The sequence below is a fragment of the Giraffa tippelskirchi genome, chromosome 4 (assembly GCF_054371585.1).
Source record: "Giraffa tippelskirchi isolate mGirTip1 chromosome 4, T2T-mGirTip1v1.2.pri, whole genome shotgun sequence".
In the NCBI taxonomy this organism is placed as follows: Eukaryota; Metazoa; Chordata; class Mammalia; order Artiodactyla; family Giraffidae; genus Giraffa; species Giraffa tippelskirchi.
This window is the reverse complement of record NC_137278.1, coordinates 132,038,905-132,061,472: the sequence shown is the minus strand read 5'-3', so window position 1 is coordinate 132,061,472 and position 22,568 is coordinate 132,038,905. Positions and strand designations below refer to the sequence as shown.

The window sequence follows — 22,568 nt, the reverse complement described above, 5'->3', positions numbered from 1 at the left end:
CATTATAGTTTTGATTTAGAAAATGCTTGCTTTTTAATACCTAAAATGAGGAAAGAAAAGTTGCAAATGATCTTCATCGTTGTTGGTCAATTCTGTGCTAGTCCAGATTTTAAAAGAGGAATACAAGCACCTTTCTTCTAGGAATGAGTTACCAGGTCAGGCCCATAGAGCTTGATTGCAAGTGAATCTCTTTTTGCCACCCCTTTTAAGACAAAAAGGAGTCTCAAATATTTGAAATGAAAGGATAAACCTCTCCAGCAGAGGGCTAAGAAACCACAGTAGGTTATGTCTGTTGGGTATATTACTTAAAAAAAAAAATTTATTTAGTTTTGGCTGTGCTGGGTCTTCATTGCTGTGCTGGCTTCTTGTCTAGTTGAGGTGAGTGGGGGCTGCTCTCTAGTTGTGATGTGTGGTCTTTTCATTGCAGCAGCTTCTCTTATAGCAGAGCACGGGCTCTAGGGCACGTGGGCTTCAGCAGCTGTGGCACACGGACTCAGTAGTTGTGGCTCCCGCTCTCTAGGGCATGGGCTCAATAGTTGGCACATGGGCTTAGTGGCTCTGCTGAATATGGGATCTTCCCAGATTAGGAATTGAACCCGAGTCTCCGGCTTTGGCAGGTGGATTCTTTATCACTGAGCTACTAGGGAAGCCCTTGGGTATATGAATCTTCAAATAAAGCAACTATAGAAAAATCCCTTTTTGGCTGATCTCTTTTTATTGTAAAATTTAAAATCTCAATTCATTAACTGGACTCTGGCAAAGAGAAGAGAGCCTACCTTATTTTGGCAAGGTATATTCCTAAGATATTTGGTAAGGACAGTAAAAGCCTCTGAAGTATTTTAGAGCAGGTAAATAACATGTAAATACATGCAATCATGTAAATGACATGTAAATACATGTACATAAATGACATGTAAATACATGCAAAACAAAATGCCAGTCTTGAACTCATGGTTTTCGATACATTTAGATACAGAAATACAGATGTAAATGTACTGAATTTGTGTGTGTATGTGTGTGTGTGTCTGTACAGAATATATACCCCAGCTCTGTCCACTGAGAGGGCCTGGGGGTTAGAAATACCCTAATAGCTATGAGCACAGCTAGTGTCCAGCTCTTGGTTTCTAAATAACATTCTCCTCTAAAAGGAACCAGAGCTCCTTGGAGAAATGGCTGATTCCAGAGCTGATGCAGGGAAAGTATAAATTGAGCCTGAAACATGTTTCTGTGCCAGAAAGGAAAAAAAAAGAGCTAAAAAATGATGAATGTTAAAGAATACACAACATGCTGAAAGGATACAGTGGAAAACTTGAAAGGGCTCCTGCTGACCAAATCAGAGATGACTTGGGGAAAGGGATAAGTAATATTAGTAATGTAATAACAGTCCACTGAATATAATAGGAATTTATGAATACATGGTGATATAATTAAGTAAATAAAGTGAAAGTTTTTATGAGGAATGGAATATTTACATAGTACTAAAGTTGTTGTTGAGTCGCTAAGTTGTGTCTGACTCTTTTTTTCACCCCATGGACTGTAGCCCGCCAGGTTCTTCTGCCCATGGGATTTCCCAGGCAGGAATACTGAAGAGGGTTGCCATTCCCTTCTCTAGGAGATCTTCCCAAGCCCAGGGATCAAACCTAAGTCTTCTGCATTGGCAGGCAGATTCTCTACCACTGAGCCACCTAGGAAGACCAATATTAAAATACCTCACCCTAACTATTAATTACAAAGGATAAAGAGTGTTTTATAGTGAAGAAACCTGGCAGATACCACTTCAATCAAATAATCAGAATTTCAGGAAAAATGGACACAGGCACCACCTGATAGAATGAAGTAGAAGGAGAACAGCCTCACTTCTGTGACAGTCCTGTCAGAGATGCATACCCTGAGTCTAATTATGAGGAAACATCAGGACAAACCCAAATTTAAGGGTTTAAGGACATTCTGCAAATAACTGGTGTGTCATTCTCAAAAGTGTCAGGTCATGAAAGGAGAGAATGAAGAACTGGGAACTTTCCTGGTAGTGCAGTGGCTAAGACTCTGAACTCTCAATTCAGGGGCCTGGGGTTCGATCCCTGGTCTGGGAACTGATCCCACATACTGCAACTAAGAGCTTGCATGCCACAACTAAAGATCCTGCATGCTGCAACTAAGACCTGGTGCAGCCAAATAAATAAATAAACTTCTTTTTTTTTAACGAAGAACTGTTCCAGATTGAAGGAGACTAAAGAAACATGATGACTAAATACAACACATGACTCTGGACCAAATTCTTTTGCTATAAAGGACATCACTTAGAAAACTGGCAGAACTTGAATGGGGTCTGAGGGTTAGATGATAGGAATGTATAGGTGTTCTTTCCCTGATTTTGATGGTTGCACTGTGGCCATGTAGGAGAATGTCCTTGTTAGCAGGAAATATGCCCTGAAGTACTGGAGGGAGATAAGGTAACATATTGGCAACTTACTCTGAAATGGCTGAGAAAAAAATTTTTGTGTACTACTCATGCAATTTTTCTTATGTTTCAGATTGTCTCACAAAAAAAGGCCATTCTTTGGAGAAACTTTAGATGGATTCTCACAAGTCAAGGTCAAGGCACTGTTACTGTTTAATATAATGTTGGAAGTTCACTACAGTGAGGTAAGAAATAAACTAGCAAAGTCAAATAAAACAAAACAAAAAAAACTCAACAAAGAGTAAAACTGAAAGGCAACATTCTTTATAAGACTGTTTTGATTTGCAGAAGACATAATTATGTCTATAGAAAACCCAACAGAATCAATTGACAAACTAGGAAAACCAAGAGTTCATTAAGGTTAGAAGATAGAAAATCAATTATATTTCACTACAGACCTAAAGGAAATGTTTGCAATGTCTAAAGTGGACATGGGATTAATATGCAGAATACACAGTGGCATCTTACAAATCACCAGGAATAAAGACAGGAGAACTAATAGGAAAAAAATGCACAAAGGATACAAGGAGGCATTTCACAGAAGGAGAGCTCTGTGGGCTAATAAGAATGTGAGCAACATTCAAACTTACTAGTAATTAGAGAAATACAATTTAAAATAACCAATAGTTCACTTAATACCCATTGAATTGTAAACATTAGACATTTGTACAATATCAAATGTTGGAAAGGACAGAGGTAATAACTTTCAAGTAACATTGAAAGCATCTATCAGCTTTCAATGTGTAACACGCTCTTATATATCAAGAGTGTAAACAGCTTCAGACTTTATGAAAAAACGATCTGGAAGTACTTAGTGAAACTAAGTTTTCATAAATTTCATGATTCAGACGATCTGGAAGTACTTAGTGAAACTAAGTTTTCATAAATTTCATGATTCAGAAATTCCATTCCTGTATATACGTCCCTGAGAAATTCATGAACAAGTTTGCAGGGGCAACATAAGATGATTTTCTAGCACTATTAATAGAAGTAGGGAATAAATAAGTAAAGTATGATGGATGCTTACCATGGAATCCTATGCAGTTGTCAAAAGCAATGAATTAGGTTATATACAGCACTAAGGATTGATCCTAGAAACAGAGTTGACAAACAAAAAAAAAAGTAAAAATCAAATCATATGGGACTTCCCTGGTGGTCCAGTGGTTAAGACTATGCTTTCAGACTTCCTCGGTAGCTCAGTGGGAAAAAAAAATCAGTAGCTGCCGATTCAGGAGGCGCGGGTTCAATCCCTGATCCAGAAAGATCCCACGTGCCACAGAGTAACTGAGCTCCTGCACCACAACTATTGAGCGACTGCTCTGGAGCTCAGGACCACAACTACGGAGCCCTCGTGCCACAACTACTGAAGCCCACTCACCCTAGAGTCCATGCTTTGCAACAAGAGAAGCCATCGCAATGACAAGCCTGCACACCACAACTAGAGAGTAGCCCCCGCTCACCGACGCTAGAGAAAAGCCCACACAGCGACGAAGACCCAGTGCAGCCATAAATAAATAAATATGTGTGTTTTTTTTTAAAGACTGTGCTTTCACTGCAAGGGGCACAGGTTTGATTCCTGGTCAGGGTAAGTTCTGCATGCTGCACAGCACAGCAGGAAAAACAAACAAACAAACACAGTTTGCGCATGCTCAGTTATGTTCTACTCTTTTCAACTCCATGAACTGTAGCATGCCCGGCTCTTCTGTCCATAGGATTTTCCGGGCAAGAAATATTGAAATGGGTTGCCATTTCCTTTTCCAAATACACACACACACATATATGGCAATGTTTTGTGCAAATTAAAAACACATACACTCAATAACCTGTAGTACATTGTGTAATGAATCCCCAGAGATGTCCACATCTTAATCCTCTGAATCTCTAAGTTATTAACATCTTATATGGCAAAAGGGACTTTACAGATGTAGTTCAGGATCTTAATATGGGGAGATTATCCTAGATTACATGGGTCAGACCAATATAATAACAAAGTCTTCATAAGAGGGAGGCAGGAGATCACAGTGTGAAGTAGATGTGACAACAGAAGCAAGAAGTTAGAATGATGGAAGAAGGGGCAACAAGCTAAGGAATGCTGGCAACCTCTAGTAGCTGAAAAGGGCAAGCAAACAGATTCTCCTCTGACGCCCCCAGAAGGAATGAATCCAGGCCAAACCTTGATATTAGACTTCTGACCCCCAGGGAATAAATTTGCATTAAGTCACTAAATTTGTGGCAATTTGTTACAGTAGCAATAGGAAACAAATATACAACCCTACATATTTTATAAATGCATGTGCTAAGTCGCTTCAGTCCTGTCCAACTCTTTGCGACCCTATGGACTGTAGCCCATCAGGCTCATCTGTCCATGGGGATTCTCTAGACAAGAGTACTGGAGTGGATTGCCATGCTCTCCTCCGGGAGATCTTCCCAATCCAGAGATCGACTGCATCTCTTATGTCTCCTGCACTGGCAGGAGGGTCCTTTACCACTAGCACCATCTGGGAAGCCCCATTTTATACACATGCATAATTAAAAACATATCAGTCACATTATAGTGGCGTCTATGGGGGAAAACACGGAGTAAAGGGGGGGTGTGTGATAGAATAAAACAAGAGAAGTGGCTTGCAACTCCCCATATTCAAGGTCCAGCAAAGACAAACAGAAGCAGGTCACAAACTGCTCTATAGAAAATTGGTTAGATGCTATTATAAGTGTGGCAGATACTCTGATTATCAGCTGTTTTAAAGGCTTTTATGGTATAAAATCAGTCTCCCTTGTATGCTGATTCTGTGAAGGTAGTGCCCTGAGGAGCAAACATAAATATTTTGGTACCAGAAGGTATGTTGCTCATGGTAAATCACTGAATTTCTCTTACAAATTTGATTAGTGTGACCCCAAGACCTGGGTAGCCTGACAAACTCAAGTTTCCAGGTGTGTGAACTTGGACCTGGACTGTGCTGACTACCTTAAAGTCATGTAAAGCCACTGTGCAGCCAGCCTCCAGCTTGGTGTTTCTCCATCCTTTGGACTTCAGCCTTAGTCCTTTATGTGTACCAAATGTCTGACAAAGGGCCTTAAACACAGTAGGTGCACAGTATTTTTCAGCAGCCATCCTTGCTGATCTAGTAGTTGGGACCTGGTACATTCACATTACCTGTTAGTGGAATGACATGACCCCCACCTTCCCTTTAGTCAGACCATCTTTCTAGTTTTATTACCTAATATCCTATGTTCCATCTACCCCTGAGGACATACTCTTCTCTGAACACTCCAGAGAAGTGTTCCTAGACTTTGCAAGAACTGTTCTGAGTGACTAGAAGAGCCTTCCTGCTTGTAAAAGAAAGCTCAAATGTTACTTGTTCTCGGAGGTCTTTGCTATCTCTCCATGTATTCATTTGATCAATTATTCATTCATCTCTTGACTCATTCAACAAATATTGAACACCTCTACTGCCAGGAACAATGCAAGGCACTGAAAACATAATGTAAGCCAAAAATAAAAAGGTCGCCACCTTCATGGAGGTCTAACAGGAGAGCTCAGGTTTTATAAATACGACATATTATGTTCACATTGGTGAATATACAATTACCAACTGAGATACAAGCTCTGAGGAAACACAGTTCTTTGAGTGCACATAACTAAGGAAATTTTTTTTTTTTTTAGATTAGGGAGTGTTGTGAGTAGAGGGGTTCAAGGAAGGCCTCTATAAGAAAGTAATAGTGAACATCAATTTGGAGGAGTGAATAGGCATGCTGGAAAGTATTCCAGACAGAGAGACTAGAAGGAACATGACAAATTTCAAGGACTGGGAGTGGCAATGGAGTTGAAAAGCAGAGACGAGGGGAAAGTGATATAAGATGGGGAGTTGAAGTGGGGAGAAGTCAAGGCACAACGGCAATATGATCAGATTTGCATTTTGGAAAGATTATTCTAGCTGCTATTATCAATAACCTCAGATATGCAGATGACACCACACTTATGGCAGAAAGTGAAGAGGAACTGAGGAGCCTCTTGATGAAAGTGAAAGAGGAGAGTGAAAAAGTTGGCTTAAAGCTCAACGTTCAGAAAACTAAGATCATGACACCTGGTCCCATCACTTCATGGGAAGTAGATGGGGAAACAGTGGAAACAGTGTCAGACTTTATTTTTTTGGGCTCCAAAATCACTGCTGATGGTGATTGCAGCCATGAAATTAAAAGACGCTTGCTCCTTGGAAGGAAGGTTATGACCAACCTAGATAGTATATTTAAAAGCAGAGACATTACTTTGTCAACAAAGGTCTGTTTAGTCAAGGCTATGGTTTTTCCAGTGGTCATGTATGGATGTGAGAGTTGGACAGTGAAGAAAGCTGAGTGCCGAAGAATTGATGCTTTTGAACTGTGGTGTTGGAGAAGACTCTTGAGAGTCCCTTGGACTGCAAGGAGATCCAACCAGTCCATCCTAAAGGAGATCAGTCCTGGGTGTTCTTTGGAAGGACTGATGTTGAAGCTGAAACTCCAATACTTTGGCCACCTCATGCGAAGAACTAACTCATCGGAAAAGACCCTAATGCTGGGAAGGATTGAGGGCAGGAGGAGAAGGGGACGACAGAGGATGAGATGACTGGATGGCATCACTGACTCGATGGACATGGGTTTGGGTAAACTCCGAGAGTTGGTGATGGACAGGGAGGCTTGGCATGCTGCAATTCATGGGGTCTCAAAGAGTCGGACACGACTGAGCGACTGAACTGAACTGATAGGGAGAATGGATTGTTGTGGAAGGCAAGAGAGAACAGATGGTGGGAGGCTTTTGCAATCCTCTAGGGGAGATTAGGTTGACGGTAATGAGGAGGAAGCAAGAAAATGAATTCCAAAGATAATGAAAAGGTGTGAAGAAGAAATTGGAAGGGGACGGAAAGAGGAATTCAAGAATGACTCACAAGGTTGTGCGATAGGAAACATTGGAGTCAGGGAGAGAATCTATGTGTCCTGTACATTTGAAACCATAGCCCATTCCCCACTAGAGGTTAACGCCTCCCATCCTAACCAGGATGTTCTAGGTTCTCTCATTTTCACTCCGCTGCCTGCCAACAGGCAGATGCCACACCTCTCCCCAGTCCTCCAGGCTTGCTGTGTTGAGTTCCAATGATACTGGCTTTTTCTCTTTTTTTGGCACTGTACTGTTTTATTTCAACCTTAAAACAATATAAAGAGGTAACAACGTCTGATGCCGAATCACGCAAAGTAACAATCTGATGCCGAATCATGCAAGGTAACAATAAAGGAACGAAAAAAAATCAACAACAAAAAGACAATCATTTAAAGATGTTTCACAGCAGTGCTTTGGCAGTACTGGCAAGTATTTCTGTCCAATGGTCTTCAACAAGAGGGGTCAGAATGAATCCCTTGACCTCAGCAGAAGAACCCCCACATTTTCCCCCTGATAGTTTACACATTCTGAGTCACCACACACCACACCCCTACACTTGCCAGACTTTTGTAGTTCATATCTTAGAACAAGTAACTATGTATTGTGCGTAATCACAACAAAACATAAAAATAAAAGTGCGGCAGAAAAGTAAACAAACTTCCATATTTCCAGTATGGCATCAGGGAACTGCTGCTGGCTGGGCCCTTCATTTCACCAGTTTCAAGAGAATTTTAACTTACATTTCTCAGCAAACCCAATATTCAGAAGCTTAACCATCAGGCTCAAGTTAAAAGATTAAAAAACAGTCTTCCTTTTGTGTGTGTGTGTGTGTGTGTGTGTAAATGTTTCGTAGAAAACATGAAATCAAGTTCTACTTTATTTAAAAAACTGAGTATTTTTAATAGTAAATATATATATATAAAGGGCTTCCCAGGTGGTAAAGAACCCGCTTGCCAATGCAGCAGACATGAGACACTGGTTTGATCCCTGGGTTGGGAAGATACCCTGGAGAAGGAAATAGCAACCCACTCAATATTCTTGCCTGGAGAATCTCATGGACAGAGGAGCCTGGTGGGCTATAGTTCATGGGGGTTGCAAAGAGTCCGATGGGACTGAAGAGACTTAGCACATATATATCTCTCTTTTTAAAAAGACATTTAATAACAGTACTTCAGAAGACTGGATTTAACCCTCAACCCCTCACCCTCTCAAGTTGTCCACCTGGCACAGACACATTAAGGCAAAGGTTCAGAGAGAGACGTGGCCGCCTCCGAGGTGGGCTGGGGACAAGAAAGGAACACACTACGCTCCTGCAAGGCCGGTTCAAAACGGATTCTCCCTCCCGTTCACCAAGCTGTTCTGCATCCTGAAGCAGGCTCTCTCCACCATGTTGATGAACAGGCCCATGTCCAGCATGCCTGGGATCATTTTGATAGCTGTGCTCACTTCACTCCATTTGTGGACCCAGTCAAACTTCCAGTCCAGGATAAAGTTCCCATTATCCCTCACCACAGTACCTGCCTTGTTAACACCCAGGGGAAGTTAAATCGTGCCCCCAAACTTCTGGGTCCCGGTTCAGCTCACTGCGACATAGGCCATCAGATGACCTCGATGGGGATCTCCTTGTGCCACTGATCCCTGAGGTTCTTTGAATCTTTCCTGAAATCGGCGATCACAATGAAACAGATGGCTTTGCCAGCCACAATCTTCTGGGTCAGGCAGCCTCCACCGCCCTTGTGAGGTTGAGGTCAGCATCTACTTCGTCAGCACCATCGATAGCGTGGCCGATCTCTGGTTCACTGAGAGATAAGTCATACTGCAGGATAAGCTGATGGGCCTGGAAGGAAGTGGGAATACAAAAGTGGTTCGGATTACCTCGTTTCACTCTATTAGCTATTCGTTGCACTGTGTGGACAATTGTAGAGTCACTACCAGTTCCCAGCACTTGGTTATTCCTCACCTCCTCTGCCGCAGAGCAGCCTGCCAGCTTCTTGGCCTCCTCCGCCTTCGACATCGTGGAAGGGCCCAGGCAGAGGCTGTTAACCTCCTTGCCCCCGGTACTTGAGCTGCCAGGGCCGAGCTGCGCACCGCCTCACGACTGCCCCAATGATCCTCATTTGAGTCTTCTTTCTTATCTGTGAAATAAAGACCATACCTCACCATTCATAAAGCTTGAGTGGAAAAAAAAAAAAAGGAAAAATATGGAGATAATTTGGAGGAAATAGAAAGGTGGCTTTAAACCTCAGCCAGCCTGGAGGGGAGAACATGCCTCAAGAACTGTGGCCCCCTTCCCCCCCACAAAGAATCTGGGGGATCATATAGATGAGGGCTCACAGTCAGGGGTCAGGGATGTGGAACAAATGTGTAAGGATCTTGCATTTTTTTCCCTCTTGCATTGTTTCAAAAACAGTAACAGACTGGAGTCAGGCTGTTGTTGTTTAGTCACTAAGTCCTATGCAATTCTTAGCAACCCAAAGGACTGTAGCCCACCAGGCTACTCTGTCCGTGGAATTATCAAGGCAGGAATATTGGAGTGGGTTGCCATTTCCTTCTCCATGGTGTAAGGTAGCCCAGCAATTGGGTCCATTGTGTTTCATGAATTGTACTGTGGCCTCCTTTCTGTAGTATAAGAAAAAAAAAGAGAGAGAGAGAACCACAAGGGGTGCTCTGCAAAGACTGCTGTAAAGCTGAGCACCAAACACATGATGTGATTAGCACTGAGTTAGAATGTAACTAACAGGAGCTACAGGTGCACAATGCAGCTCACGCAGAGTTTAAGGGAGATACATATAGAATGTAGTTTACATATCAAGTTAGCCTTGATTACCGACTGCAGATCCGGAAGTTAAAGTAAAAAAAAAAAAAAAGAACTCAGCAAAGGGCAAGAGAAAAAGGAAAACTTTTTTCTCTTTTTCACTGTAACCTTTATTTTTGTTATTGTTAGTTCAATTTTCTCCAAACCTCTCCTCTCTGCCCGTTTGGAGGCAGTTCCTCGACCCAGGCAGACTTTTCCCACAAAGTGTCTGGACAGGCGTCCCCAAAGCTTAACGGCCCAACTCTAATCAGAGCTGAGTCAGGGGCTGGGACCAGCCTCCAACACTGTCAGTTTGCCTCACTCAGGACGCAAGCCCTTCCCACAATGCCCAGAGACTGGACCTTCCCGCACCAGTCCCGAGACCTCGCGAGAGTTCGCCAGTGCCCGTTGTTGCCCAGATTCAGAGCCGACGCCTTCCTGGACCTCAGAACGGTCTCCTCTTTCCTCTTCCACCTCGCGCTCCGCTCTCGGATTGGCTGGTTGAGTCGTCTCATTTTTTCTCCTGGCCAGAAAGCGGCTCGGCAACTAGTCCTTCTTTTGGCCCCGCCTCCGAAGCCTGTAGATTGGATAGCTGAATCCTGCGTCACCCGCCTCCGCGGGAGCACAGACGAGCCAATCAGGAGCTTGGCGTATTTTACAAACTGGGGAAGTACCTGGAGCAGAGGCCGAGAGCGTCGGGGGAAAAGCGAAGAAAGTGGGGGAGACCCTGAGGGGATCAGGGGGAGGTGAGGCACGGAGATCTTGGAGGGAATGAGGGCTGCCGGCGCTCATAGGGAAGAGAGGCAGTTCGGGGTCCTAGGATGAAAGAGTAGGCTCAGAGTGTCAGGAGATGACCGAAAAGCGCCCTTGAAGGCGCCGGGACTTCTGGGCGCATGGATTTGGGCTGACACCCCACTCCAGTACTCTTGCCTGGAAAATCCCATGGATGGAGAAGCCTGGTAGGCTACAGTCCATGGGGTCGCTAAGAGTCGGACATGACTGAGCGACTTCACTTTCACTTTTCTCTTTCATGCACTGGAGAAGGAAATGGCAACCCACTCCAGTGTTCTCGCCTGGAGAATCCGAGGGATGGCGGAGTCTGGTGGACTGCCGTCTATAGGGTTGCACAGAGTCGGACACGACTGAAGCGACTTAGCAGGAGTATCTGGAATGTCAGGACCGAAGCCTGGAACTGGCTGACCTTTGATCCCTGATCCTTTTTTCTCCTTTTCAGTTGTAGTCGTCATGACCACCCTCCAAACCACGAAGGATCCTCTCCTCCGGGGTGTATCTCCCACTCCTAGCAAGATTCCCGTTCGCTCTCAGAGACGCCCACCTCTCCCCACAGTCAAACCCAGCGCCCTGGACCAGGAGAACCAAGATCCAAGGGTAAGAGGAGCCTGGGGGAGTGAAGACAGTAGCTACAAGGAGGCAGCAATGCACCTCAACGCTGAGCTCAGCTTTTTTCCTCCCCTACCCTAGAGATTGGTGCAGAAGCTCAGTATTCAGCGCCCCCTCGCAGACTCAGCAGGCCCCAGGCTGAAAGCCACACGTCAGACAGAGCAATCTGAGAAATTAGTGGGGAGCACTCAGCTCCGGAACCCCTTGGAGGAGCTCAGGCCTAGCCATGGGGGTCAAAATGTGGGCCCTAGGCCACCTCCCCAGACAGGTATCTGTTGGAGGCTGTAGAACTGGGTGGGAGAATGGGTTGGTGCAGTGGGATTTGGGGACTTTGTAGTCCTGCCTCTCCTGCTTACTAGTCCCTGCTCCTAGAAAGCTCTTTGCTCTTAGAGGCCCTTTCTTTTCTTCAACAATGTGTCATCTCTTCTAAAGCTTTTTCCGGCTCCCCTAGTCACTATAAATTGCTCTTTGTTCTAATGATTTGCTGAATTTTATTTACTTGTTTATTCATTCATTCATTCATTCATTTATTAGATGCAACTTGTGGGATCTTGGTTTCTGGACCAAGGATTGAACCTGGGCCAAGGCAGTGAAAGCACTGAGTCCTAACCAACGTACCGCCCAGGAATTCCCTGCACTTCTTTTATAATATGTCCATACTTTGACTTGAATCTGTTACCTCGCTATAGTTTGATGATAGCTTCCTGGGGATGGGGGCTTTGTCGTTTTCATCCCTGGGTGGCAGTGTCTAGAACAGTGTCTGATACAGATTAAATCCTGTGAATGTTTGTTGATCTGAGTTCAGTTATATGAGTCTCTTTGGCTCACTCTTGCACCTCAAGGTGACAATGCTAGGCTCCCCAGCCCCTCAGCCTCCCCTCCTTCCTGTCCCTTCTCACCTTTCCTTCTCTTCTTCCCTTGCAGAGGCTCCAGGGACCATAGAGTTTGTGGCTGACCCTGCAGCCCTGGCCACCATCCTGTCAGGTGAAGGGGTGAAGAGCTGTCGCCTGGGGCGCCAGCCCAGTCTGGCTCAGAGAGTACTGGTTCGAGGGAGCCAGGGAGGCACCATCCGGAGGGGTCAGGTAATGAGCCGGGATAGGAGGAGATCAGGCTGGGGTAGGCTGAGGAGGGAATCCTGAGCCTGTACTGAGAGTCTCTTTTGGGGTCCTAGGATGCCCGGGCCTCTGCATATTTGGCCCCCAGAACCCCTACCCATCGACTGGACCCTGTCAGGGCTTCCTGCTTCTCAAGGCTGGAGGGACCAGGGCCTAGAGGTTGGACCTTGTGTCTCCAGAGGCTGGAGCCTCTGGTGAGTGTTCTTGAGGGGCTGATTCTAGGTGCTCCTGGGAACTCCTTCTAAGGACACAGCTGGGCCTTGGGATAGAAGGTACCTCCTGGTGAGCAGAGGGCTTGTATGGAGGCCGATGGGGTTGGTTGTGAAACCTGAAGGTTTGGAGCCTGCTTCCTGACTCTCTTTTTTCTCTTGCTCCTGTGTGGCTCAGATTCCACCTTTAGTACCTTCCTCTCACCCCTCCGCTCCTCGCTGTGTCCAGGAACTAAGAAAAGAGACCAGTGGCAGCAGCAAGTAAGGAGGGGGTCATTTGGAAAAGAACAATTCAGTGTCTGATACAGGGGTCGCTCAGGGCTGGGCCCTCTGGTAGCTTTAGGATTTCCCATCAGCCTGGGGGCAGGGGGAGGGGAAAATCTGTGAATGTCCAGGGTGAACCCTTGCAATGAAGTTCAGGCCTTAGTAGTCCGGCCTCAATATGGCATCAGTTTCTTCAGGTTGTGAGGGGCGGAAGGGGAAAGAAATGAGAGGTGCCATCCCTTGTGTAGTGGCTAGAGCACAGACTGTGGCAACAAATGGGGTTTAGGTTTGATTCCTGACTCTCAGGACTTACAAGTTGTTCAAGCCTGCCTTACCTGCCAAGCTTCAGTTTCTTTAATCTGTCAAATGAGGACAATGTTTATATCATCATTTGAAGTTGTTGTGAGAATTAGATGATGTCTGTAAAGCACTTAGCACAGTGCCCAGCTCATATCTGGTACTCAGTGACTGCTTGCCACTGTCTTTGTTGTCCTCAGGTCTTCAGTGAGCCAGCCCTCAGGATCCCTTCTGGAGACCTCTGTGCAGCCTGGTGAGTGTGTCTGGCCATGGGGAGAGAATGTCAGCAGAGAGTCTGCTTGTAGGGAGCGAACCGGGAGAAAGCTCAGGAGGGCTGTGGTGGGAAGGCCAGATCAGGAGGAGACAGAGAGGAAGAGACCTTCTTCATAGGCCAGAGGTTTGCCCGGTTGCACTTGTGCCAGAGGAGGTGGTCCCCATTTCTATCTTCTCTCTGCCATTTCCTGCAAGATTTACCTTCCACTCACTGTTCTATCGTCAGCCCCTCAGAGCCATCACCACACCCCTAGTCCACTCAGGGTATTCAGATTAATGAGTGACTACTGAGATAGTGCTGGGCTCAAAGGGGTACTGGATGGGTCCCCAGTGTTGATGGTGCAGTGGGGGCTGTCAAACTGGCATACCCTCTCCGGAGGTTGCAAAGCCATGTGCCAGACTTTGATGTGTGTTTCAGACACTACAGCAAATTTCCTGTCTCCTCCTAGCTTCCTCTCTCCCTGAAGGGGAACATGAAGTTGTCACTCAGTCAGATGAAGGAGGAGGCGGCCTCCTTGGCCTGGCCCAGCGGGTACCATTAAAAGAAACCCAAGATAAAACCCACACCAGGGTGAGATGGGACCCTCCTGGGATGGGGAAGGGGTAGAGGATGTGCATGAGGGATTCCCCAGCAGCACTGAGGATTATGGGTAGAGCCAAGCAGTCCCCGCTTGGATCTCAGCATATTCATTGGGTCCTGGTTTGTCCTAGATGGACCCAAGCCCTCTCCAGAGTGGCACTGGCCCCTGGAGGCCTCCAGAGGTCACAGTCTGATACATATTTATGTCACCATCAGGTCAGGGCTGAGAGTGAGACAGATCTGACAGCTCATTCATTTTCTCCACACACAAGGGTTTATTGACCAGCTACTGTGTGCCAAACACTGTTCTAGGTTCTGGATACACAATAGGAAATAAGTTCACATTCTAGAAGGGGAGACAGAAAACAAACACTCATGTAAAATATATAGTATGTCAGATGGTTATAAGTTATCTGTTAAAAAAAAACGTAAGGTACTAAATTGTTAGTTGCTCAGTCGTGTCCAGCTGTTTGTAATTCCATGGACTACAACCCGCCAGGCTCCTCTGTCCATTGAATTTTCCAGGCAAGAATGCTGGAGTAGGTAGCCATGCCCTCCTCCAGGGGATCTTCCCAACCCAGGGATCGAACCTGGGTCTCCTGCATTGCAGGCAGTTTTTTTACTGTCTCAGCCACCAGGGAAGCCCCCAAGGTACTATAACGGAAGGAGAACTGGAGGGAGTGGGTGGTATTGCAGTTTCAGGGGTCAAGGGAGTATCACTGAAGTGTGGCTACGTGAAGAGCAGAAAGAGTTGAGGGAGTGAGCCCCGCAGATGTCTGGGAGAAGAATGTTCCAGGACATGAGAACTTCAGATGTACACAGGGAGTCTACCTGGTATGCTTAAGGATCAGGAAAAAGCAAGGCTAAAGCAGAATAAGAAGGAGAGGAAGTGAGAGGTTAGAGCAATGACAGGATCGGGTTGGGTAAGGATTTATAAACCAACATAAGACCTTAGCTATGACTTGGAATGAGTGGAAAGCCATGGGGAGGGGGATGATCAAGGGAGGGGCATGATTTAATTAGCTCTTAAAGAATCACACTGGCTGCTAAAGTGAGAACAAGACAGAGCAGTGCCAAGTGGGAGATCACTCTTCCACCTGGTTCTTCTCCACAGGATGGCTGTGACTCCTGCCTGATGCCCTCCCCTGACCAAGCAGTGCCACCTGCCATCACCCGGCCGTCACCCTTTGGACGGGCTCAGCGTGTACCATCCCCTGGCCCCTCAGCTCCAGTTTGTATCTGCAGCTACTGGGGGCTGAGCAAGGGCAGAACAGTCTGGCTGGGATCCCTGCTGGGTCTCGATCTGTCCCTGCTCAACCACCCTCATCTCTCCCCAGATTTCATATTCAGTGTTGCGGCGTCTCGCCACCCGCCCCAAAATCCAGTTCACACCGCTCCCATCAGCCTCCAGAGTTCAGCAGGTAAGTGAGGGCGGGGGAGGTCATAGGCCTAGGCCAGGACTGGGGGAGGAAGAGGATGATGGACGGGTACAGGGAGAGTCATGGCATCTCACTTCTGACCCAGGCCCGAGGGTTGAGTGGCCTCTCCCCTCAACCTTGCCCTGAAGAGCCTGCCCTGCCCTGGGTAAGTATCTGAACTTCCCCATCCTGAGATACCTCATTCTGTCCTTTTGATCTCAGGCCCAGCATTTTTGAGCCAGGTGGGCTCTTAAGAAAAAGCTGCCTAACCCTCCAACTCTCCCTGCTTCTCTGTTGCCCCTTCTAATCCAAGTCTGGGGACACTCAGTTAAGGACCTGATCCCTTCCTCATGAGGGTGGGACTCAAACTAGTCTTCTTCTTACCCCAGCCTGGCTTCCTCATGTGGCCCCTCTCCTCCCATGTGGCAGGAGCAGATTGCAGTCCGGTTATTTGACCAGGAGAGTGGTATAAGGTTGCAGGAGGGGCCTGGGAAGCCACCTGTGTCGACTCCTTATGGACCCCACCCCAGTAGAACCCCTAACCTCCAGGAGCTGAAGATGCAGGTGGGCTGGTGTGGGTAGCAGCTTCAATGGCTGATGGGCATTGACAGGGCTGGGACTGAGAAATAGTTGGGGGAGTGGGCATGGGAATAGGACAGGGTGGGTACAAGATGTGCTGTTGACATCATGCTCTCTCCTACCCACAGCGCATCAGTATCCTGCAGCAGCTTTTAAGGCAGGAAGTGGAGGGGCTGGCAGAGGGCAAGTGTGCCGCCCTTAATGGAAGCTCCTCTCTGGATATGGTGGAACTTCAGCCCCTGGTGGCTGACATTTCTAGAACTCTGAATGCCCCTGAAAAAATACCGGAGGCTTTTCACCTTCCTGGACTGTTACAGCACCCTGAACTGCCAAAACCCTACTTTCCAGAGGAGTGTGGGGAGCCAGAGCCCTGCCCTGGAACAGAGCCTGAGATCGCCCCACCCTGCCCTCCAGCTGAGCCAGGCCCCCCAGAGTCCTGCCTTGGGAGGGGGCCTGAGAAACCAGAGCCCTCCTTGCAGGAGCAGCCTGAGGCATCAGAGCCCAGCCCTCCAGAAGAAACTGGACCCCTTCAGGCTTGCCCCCAGGGGCAGATAGGACTCTCAGAGCCCTCCACTAGGGTAGATCCAGGGGTATCAGAAGCCTGCTCCCTGGAACTCAGAAACCCAGAGTCCAGTCCACAGCCCCGCACCAGTCAGTGGGCTCCAGCGACCACCAGCCTGACCTTTTCCTCCCAGCGCCCACTTTGTGCCAGCCCCCGTATCCGTTCACTCCAGTCTCTGAAGCCCTCACCAGGCCCAGCAGGTAAGGAGTTGCTTGGGTGGGGTTGTGAACCAAGAAGGTCCTCATCTCTTGCTGGGAGCAGGGCCTGCCCTGCACCAGATGATCCCACACTTTCTTTCCCCTACCTAACTTGCCCCAGCCTGGCTCTCCCATTGGGGTGGGCAGGTGGGTGGTATGGCACCTTCAGCCCTGTACTAATTGGCTTGGCCCTGGTGGGGGGTGGGAAAGGGCAGTATGTGGTGGGAGTCTTGGACTACAGAGTCCACCCTGAACTCTCCATGGCCCTTGGCCCTCAGGCCCCAGCCATCTGGCTCCTCGGACCATGGCCCTGAGGCAGCGCCTCCAAGCATGTCTGACCACCATCCACGGCTTCCACGAGGCCTGCCTGGACGATGAATGTGCCTTCTACACCAGCCGAGCCCCTCCCTCAGGCCTCACCAGGGTCTGCACCAACCCCGTGGCCATGTTGCTGGAATGGCAGGATGCCCTGGTGAGCCTTCCGTCCACAGCCAGCTGTACCTGCACAGAGGCCTGTGGGAAGTGGGGGCAGGGGGCAGACCTCGGCTTCTTTACAGTGGGAAGAGCTGGGTACAGTTCAAGAAGGGCTGGGCTGTGACGAAGTCTTCTCTCTCCCTAGTGTTTTATTCCAGTTGGTTCTGCTGCCCCACAGGATTCTCCGTCATGAGGCATCGGCATCCACTCACTCCTGTCCTGTCTTGCTCCTTCCTTTTAACCTTATTTATTTTCCACACCGTGGATTGGAACTGACACCCTTTTGTCCTTCAATAAAGTTTCTAAAGTGTCCAAGTGTCTTTTCCTGCGGTCCTGCCTAGGCCAGTTACTGCTGTGTTGCTCTTGTCCACGTGGTGGCAGTGTTCTCCAACTTAGAGGTCAGCCCTGGGTTCTCCCCCTCCCCCAGGCTCCCTCACCTAGGAACTGACCAGGTCACCCCACCCCTGCCCACCCTACCCTCCCAGCAGGCTCTATGAGTGAATCTTGTGGGGGGCGGGAGGTGAATGTAGGACTTTGGGGACCTGCTTTTTTCCTTCCTCCTTGAAATCTTGGCCATTCCCAGGAGCCATCAGCAACTCACCGCATAGAGCTCCCTAGAACTCTTCCCTCTGCATCGTTGGCAAAAAGCAGAAGCACCAGACCCATATCTCTGAGATCATCCCTTGTTAGTGTCACTGTGGTTGGTGTCTCCCGGTAGTTGAAGGCTTCAAAGCTCTCCTGAAGCTGACACCCTTGCCTTATCAGAGTAGAAACCCTGGGCCATTCCCCTCCTCTGCTTCCCCAGAGGCAGACCTTGCCAGGGATAACTAAACCTTTGCCTCTGGCAGAGTGTAATAGGGTAGGGGTCCTTGAGAGGAGTGAGGAAGGGTTCAGCCACTTTCCCCTACTCGGCACCAATTTAAGAGGCACCCACATTCTCCAACTTTACTTTATTGGAAGAGGCAGCAGCAGCTGTAGCCCCAGGGCCTAACCCAAATGGGGGTGATATGGAGACTGTACAGGATGAGTTTTAAGTGCTAGGAAAGAGCCAACTGGTTCCCCCAGTTCACAGGAAGACTGCCAGAGCTAGAGCCTGAAGCCTGAAAATGGAGATGAGGGAGGAGGAGATGGCAGAGAAGTCATGACAAGACCAGCGCCTACCCCGTCTCCTCTCCTCCCACCCAGGTGTGTTCTCCCTTCCCCAAAGCCAGAGTTTCCCTTCTGTTTTCTGCTTCCCGTGCCTCTGTGCTACAGCTAGCGAAACTTCCCTAGCTTCCGGCAGAAGAGAGGGCCATGACCCGTGACCCGCGCCTGCCCTGCTGCCCCGGCTTTCACAGGCATGCGCACGGATGCTGGTGGTCCCTTCCCGTGCGGCTCTGCTCCTCCCAGCGGCTTGCTCAGCCGCCCAGCCACGTAGTTACACCCCGTAGCACTAAGAGTCCGCCCATCAAGGCCACCTCCGGGAGCAAGAGGGTCCACCCACCACCAGGCTCTCAAAGGATGGGGTGGCGCCTTGGGTGGGGCAAGCTGCAGGTGGTAGGGAGGGGAGCAGAGGCGAAGGGCGAGCGAGGGCGCCCGGGGACGGGGTCGGCTCAGTCCGGGTAGATGATGAAGCCAGAGAAGGTGCTGTACTTGTTGGTGTTACCGCCGTGCACCTTCCCGCCGTCCAGCTTGATGAAGACTTCGTCGCCCACATCCAGGTGCAGGATCACGCTGTTGCTGGCGTAGTCGTAGTTCTGGTCGGCATCCTGGGCGATGGCGCTGGCCCGGACCTAGTAGGGAGAACAGGACAACGCACTCACGCTTTCTACGGAGCTGGGGTGAGGAGGGGTCGGTCAGGGAGGTGGAACTGGACCTGTGAAAGCGACACGACGGTAACAGACTGCAGGGGTCGGGAAAGACAAGGTGCTTCGCAGGCACCGCCATTCATTCACTCACTGCCGGGAAGTGGGCAAGTTTCACGCCTTCTCTGGTCCTCCATTTGAGCTATAAGGTGTGAGGTAGTAATAGAACCTACCTCATCGGGTTGTTTGGATTAAATGAGTTACTACATGTGAAGTGTGTTATGTTAAAACAGTGCTTCGCACAAAGGAAACTCTAGATTTTCTGTTAGTATTATCATTTTAAAAATAAGAGTTCGACTTTAGGATAATTTCTAAGATTCTGAACCCGCTTTGACCTCCTAAACTCGTGTTCCCATTCCCCGGTGACAGAGCACAGGCATGCCTGTACGTGTGCAAGCAAGGGTGCGGGCTGTGGGAAGGTGCCAGTCTGTATATTCGCCCCTCCTAGCACCCGAGGGTACCCCGACATGGGGGTCGCTTTCCGCCCCAACAGGTAGCCCCTCGCCTCTCTGGTCTCGCTGCTGCAGGTTGCCTCGCGCCGCCAGCCCCCTCCCCAGCCCCCTTCTTCCTGTCCCGCGGGGGCTGGTTATTAACTCATTAATTATTCATCATTATTCTAATCACTATTTACCGTCCCCAGGGCCGCAGCGCCAGCACCACAGAATACAGAGTGGGAGCCGCGGGGCCCTCCCCCCTTGGAAACTGACACACTCTAGATACACACACCCGCATGGCCCCTCACAGACACCCTGCATAGACCAGGCACCTACTCAGTGCCACAGGCAGGTAGACACCGCTCCACTCTCACACCTCCGAACCCCACACCCACAGACACACTTCATCATGCACATACACTCTACAGTCTGACACACATACACTCTCACTCCCTTTCCCTGGGTTCCTGGGGTGGCTCTGATGGGAGGAGACCCCAGTGTAGTGCCTTCGGGTCTTGGAGGCGAAAGGTGCTGCAGCTGTAGCAAGACCAGGGGTTTGGACAGCTGGGAGGAGCTGGCCAGATGCGCCATAGTCAAATAACCCCACCGGAGTCATAGCAGGGTGAGGAGGTCACAGCTCAGCCCTAATCTTACACCCTGGGCTTCCAGCAGCCCAGGCACAGTTCCCCACCCCCACCCCAAGGCCTCTCTCCCTCACTGCTTCTCTCGGACTGGACCCTGAGGTGAGTCTTTGGAGCTTTTCTCCCAAGCTAAGGCAGCAGTGACTCTGACTCTGATCACAGGACCCGGCTGGGGTCCGAGGCTTCTGTCCTTTGCCTCCTTCCTGCCCCCAAATTCGTTCCTGCAGACCGCCTGGCTGGCCCTTGAGCTGCCATATCTTCTACCTCTGCCTACTGACTCTGTATTAGCTGAGGGTAAAGGCCACTCTAAAACCAGGGACCCCAGGCTTTGGAACTAGCAATAGAGTTGCCTGGAAAATGAGCAAGTGTTTTCTTTCTTTTTTACTTTATCCTCAAAAATCCAAGCTTACTGCCCCCACATGGGAGCAGCTACCAACTGTCCACCGCCTGAAACTCAGATTGATGCTAATTTGAAAGAGCCAGACTCTGGTAACTAGCCCATGGAGCAACTGTGTAACCTGAAGGCCAGGAGAGCTACAAGAGACAGGACGAGGAAAGAGGCTAGTTGGCAGGGCGAGATACCAGAGAGGTTTAGTGTATAGTTGCCTACAGATGGACTATGAGGTAGCAGCTGCTTACACAATAAGATTTGCGTTTTAATTCTGACACCATTCCTAATATCCCTGTGAGACCCTGGACAGGTCATTTCCTTTCCCTGGCCCCCAATTCCTTTTCGGCTAAGTGAAGCGATTTCTATTTCTAAGTTCTTAGCAAGCTGGACTTCTTGGATTTAGTGACGCTGTTTGGGGAAGAGATTCGGGTTGTGCAATGAGAGCAGGGGGATTTAGAAAGCTTCCCTGTCTGGGGCTGGGTGGGAGAGGGGCATCTCACCTGTCCATTCTTCATCAAGTCGGCCCACATGCTGGTGCCGTCACCGCCGCGCATAAGCACATGGTAAGCGAAGAAGTAGACACCCGGCATGGGGCAGGTGAACTTGCCACTGGCCGCCTCATAGGCGTTGCCCACGTTGGTCACCACGTCGTCGAAGCGCAGCACCTCGTAACCCTCGTGTGGCCGCCGCAGGCCAGCATAGAAGGCAATTCGAGGCACGTAGCCGGCAGGGGGCGCCACTCCGCCGGGGCCTGGGCCGGGAGGGCCCGGAGGACCTGGCCTGCCCGGCTCTCCTGGAGGCCCTCTAGGACCTGGTGGTCCCGGGGGCCCTCGCAGACCTGCCTTCCCGCGCCGGCCCGCCTCTCCCTTGGCGCCGGGAGGGAAGGGGGGCACGGAGGCGGGCGCGCCGTCGGGTCCTGGTCCTCGCGGCCCGTGCGGGTCACACACCATGCGGCAGCGACCCAGCATCTCATAGTGCGCCGGCCCCTGGGAGCTGTGCACTAGCAGCGGAATGGCCACCAGCAGCAGCAGCACCATGGCCACCCCGACGGCCGCGCCCGCCACCCGCTTGCGGCGGCTCAGCCGCGACGCGGCCAGGGCCAGCAGGTCCTCCTCACTCTTGGGCGCAATGGTGCCGGAGACCTGGGGCTTCCCGCGGGCCTCGGAGGCGGTGGCCGGGCTCTGGCTTGGGTCGGGACCCCCCCGACGGCTGCGCCCGGTCCCCCCACCCCTTCGGGCTCCCGCCTCAGAGGTGCCGTTCCCCAAACCTTCCGTCAAGGCGGAGGTTCCCCCGTGGACCAGAGGCAGCTCCAGACGGTTCAGAGTCCGTGGTCCTCTATTTCCCTCTCGTTCAGTCTAACGTTCCCGGGCTCCTGAAATCGGCGGCTTCTCTGACGGCTGGTTTCTTACGGATCTAGGATGCCTGCTCTCCGAACAGCTGCTTTCTCGAGGATGGCGGCGCCTGGGTCCCCGGCTACTCAGACGGATCGTTCCAGCCAGAGCTGGGACTGCTCTCCGCGCTCTGGACGTCCCGGGCTCTGCGCTGCGCGTGATGCCCACCGGACGCGACCTCCTCTGCAGGTTTGCGCTCTGGCTCTCGGCGAGCCCTGACCCACCTTTCTACCTTAGCCGCGGCCCCAGCCCCCTGCTGGAGCCCTGGTCCCACGTCTCCCTCCTGCTAGCGCTCTCCCTCTCTGCGTCCCTAACCTTCCTCCCCTCCCTCCCT

General features: G+C 49.6%; 2 protein-coding genes and 1 pseudogene across 6 annotated transcripts; 1 reads left to right on the top strand and 2 right to left on the bottom strand.

Annotated features, from left to right (window-relative positions):
• Nucleotides 1-8,512: 8,512 nt before the first annotated feature.
• On the bottom strand, nucleotides 8,513-10,511 carry LOC145547353 (ribose-5-phosphate isomerase pseudogene; annotated as a pseudogene). Its single transcript, XR_014083766.1, has 2 exons — nucleotides 10,332-10,511; nucleotides 8,513-9,505 (listed from the first exon to the last, which is right to left on the bottom strand). The product of XR_014083766.1 is annotated as a ribose-5-phosphate isomerase pseudogene (transcript).
• Nucleotides 10,512-10,788: 277 nt separating this feature from the next.
• TROAP (trophinin associated protein) lies at nucleotides 10,789-17,845 on the top strand. 4 transcript variants are annotated; one of them, XM_081596686.1, is made up of 15 exons: nucleotides 10,789-10,910; nucleotides 11,399-11,553; nucleotides 11,647-11,833; nucleotides 12,490-12,647; nucleotides 12,737-12,874; nucleotides 13,068-13,150; nucleotides 13,651-13,703; nucleotides 14,173-14,294; nucleotides 15,418-15,534; nucleotides 15,641-15,724; nucleotides 15,828-15,887; nucleotides 16,151-16,285; nucleotides 16,429-17,062; nucleotides 17,338-17,531; nucleotides 17,679-17,845. In XM_081596686.1, the coding sequence occupies exons 2-15, from the start codon at nucleotides 11,410-11,412 to the stop codon at nucleotides 17,724-17,726; spliced, it is 2,157 nt and encodes a 718-aa protein (XP_081452812.1). In that variant the 5' UTR covers nucleotides 10,789-10,910; nucleotides 11,399-11,409; the 3' UTR covers nucleotides 17,727-17,845. The 4 variants fall into 4 exon arrangements, with proteins under 4 accessions (XP_081452812.1, XP_081452814.1, XP_081452813.1 ...); XM_081596688.1 differs by lacking the exon at nucleotides 15,418-15,534; XM_081596687.1 differs by lacking the exon at nucleotides 15,828-15,887.
• A 621-nt stretch (nucleotides 17,846-18,466) lies between these two features.
• On the bottom strand, nucleotides 18,467-22,568 carry C1QL4 (complement C1q like 4). The gene is made up of 2 exons (XM_081596733.1): nucleotides 21,344-22,568; nucleotides 18,467-19,305 (listed from the first exon to the last, which is right to left on the bottom strand). The coding sequence occupies exons 1-2, from the start codon at nucleotides 21,878-21,880 to the stop codon at nucleotides 19,126-19,128; spliced, it is 717 nt and encodes a 238-aa protein (XP_081452859.1). The 5' UTR covers nucleotides 21,881-22,568; the 3' UTR covers nucleotides 18,467-19,125.

Bases quoted from the DNA above. Each gene is read 5' to 3' on its own strand.
- TROAP (XM_081596686.1), top strand. From the start codon at position 11,410: ATGACCACCCTCCAAACCACGAAGGATCCTCTCCTCCGGGGTGTATCT. The intron at 12,875-13,067 runs GTGAGTGTTCTT...TGTGTGGCTCAG, and splicing joins TCCAGAGGCTGGAGCCTCTG to ATTCCACCTTTAGTACCTTC. The intron at 17,532-17,678 runs GTGAGCCTTCCG...CTCTCTCCCTAG, and splicing joins TGGAATGGCAGGATGCCCTG to TGTTTTATTCCAGTTGGTTC.
- C1QL4 (XM_081596733.1), bottom strand. From the start codon at position 21,880: ATGGTGCTGCTGCTGCTGGTGGCCATTCCGCTGCTAGTGCACAGCTCC. The intron at 19,306-21,343 runs GTGAGATGCCCC...TCTCCCTACTAG, and splicing joins ACTTGATGAAGAATGGACAG to GTCCGGGCCAGCGCCATCGC.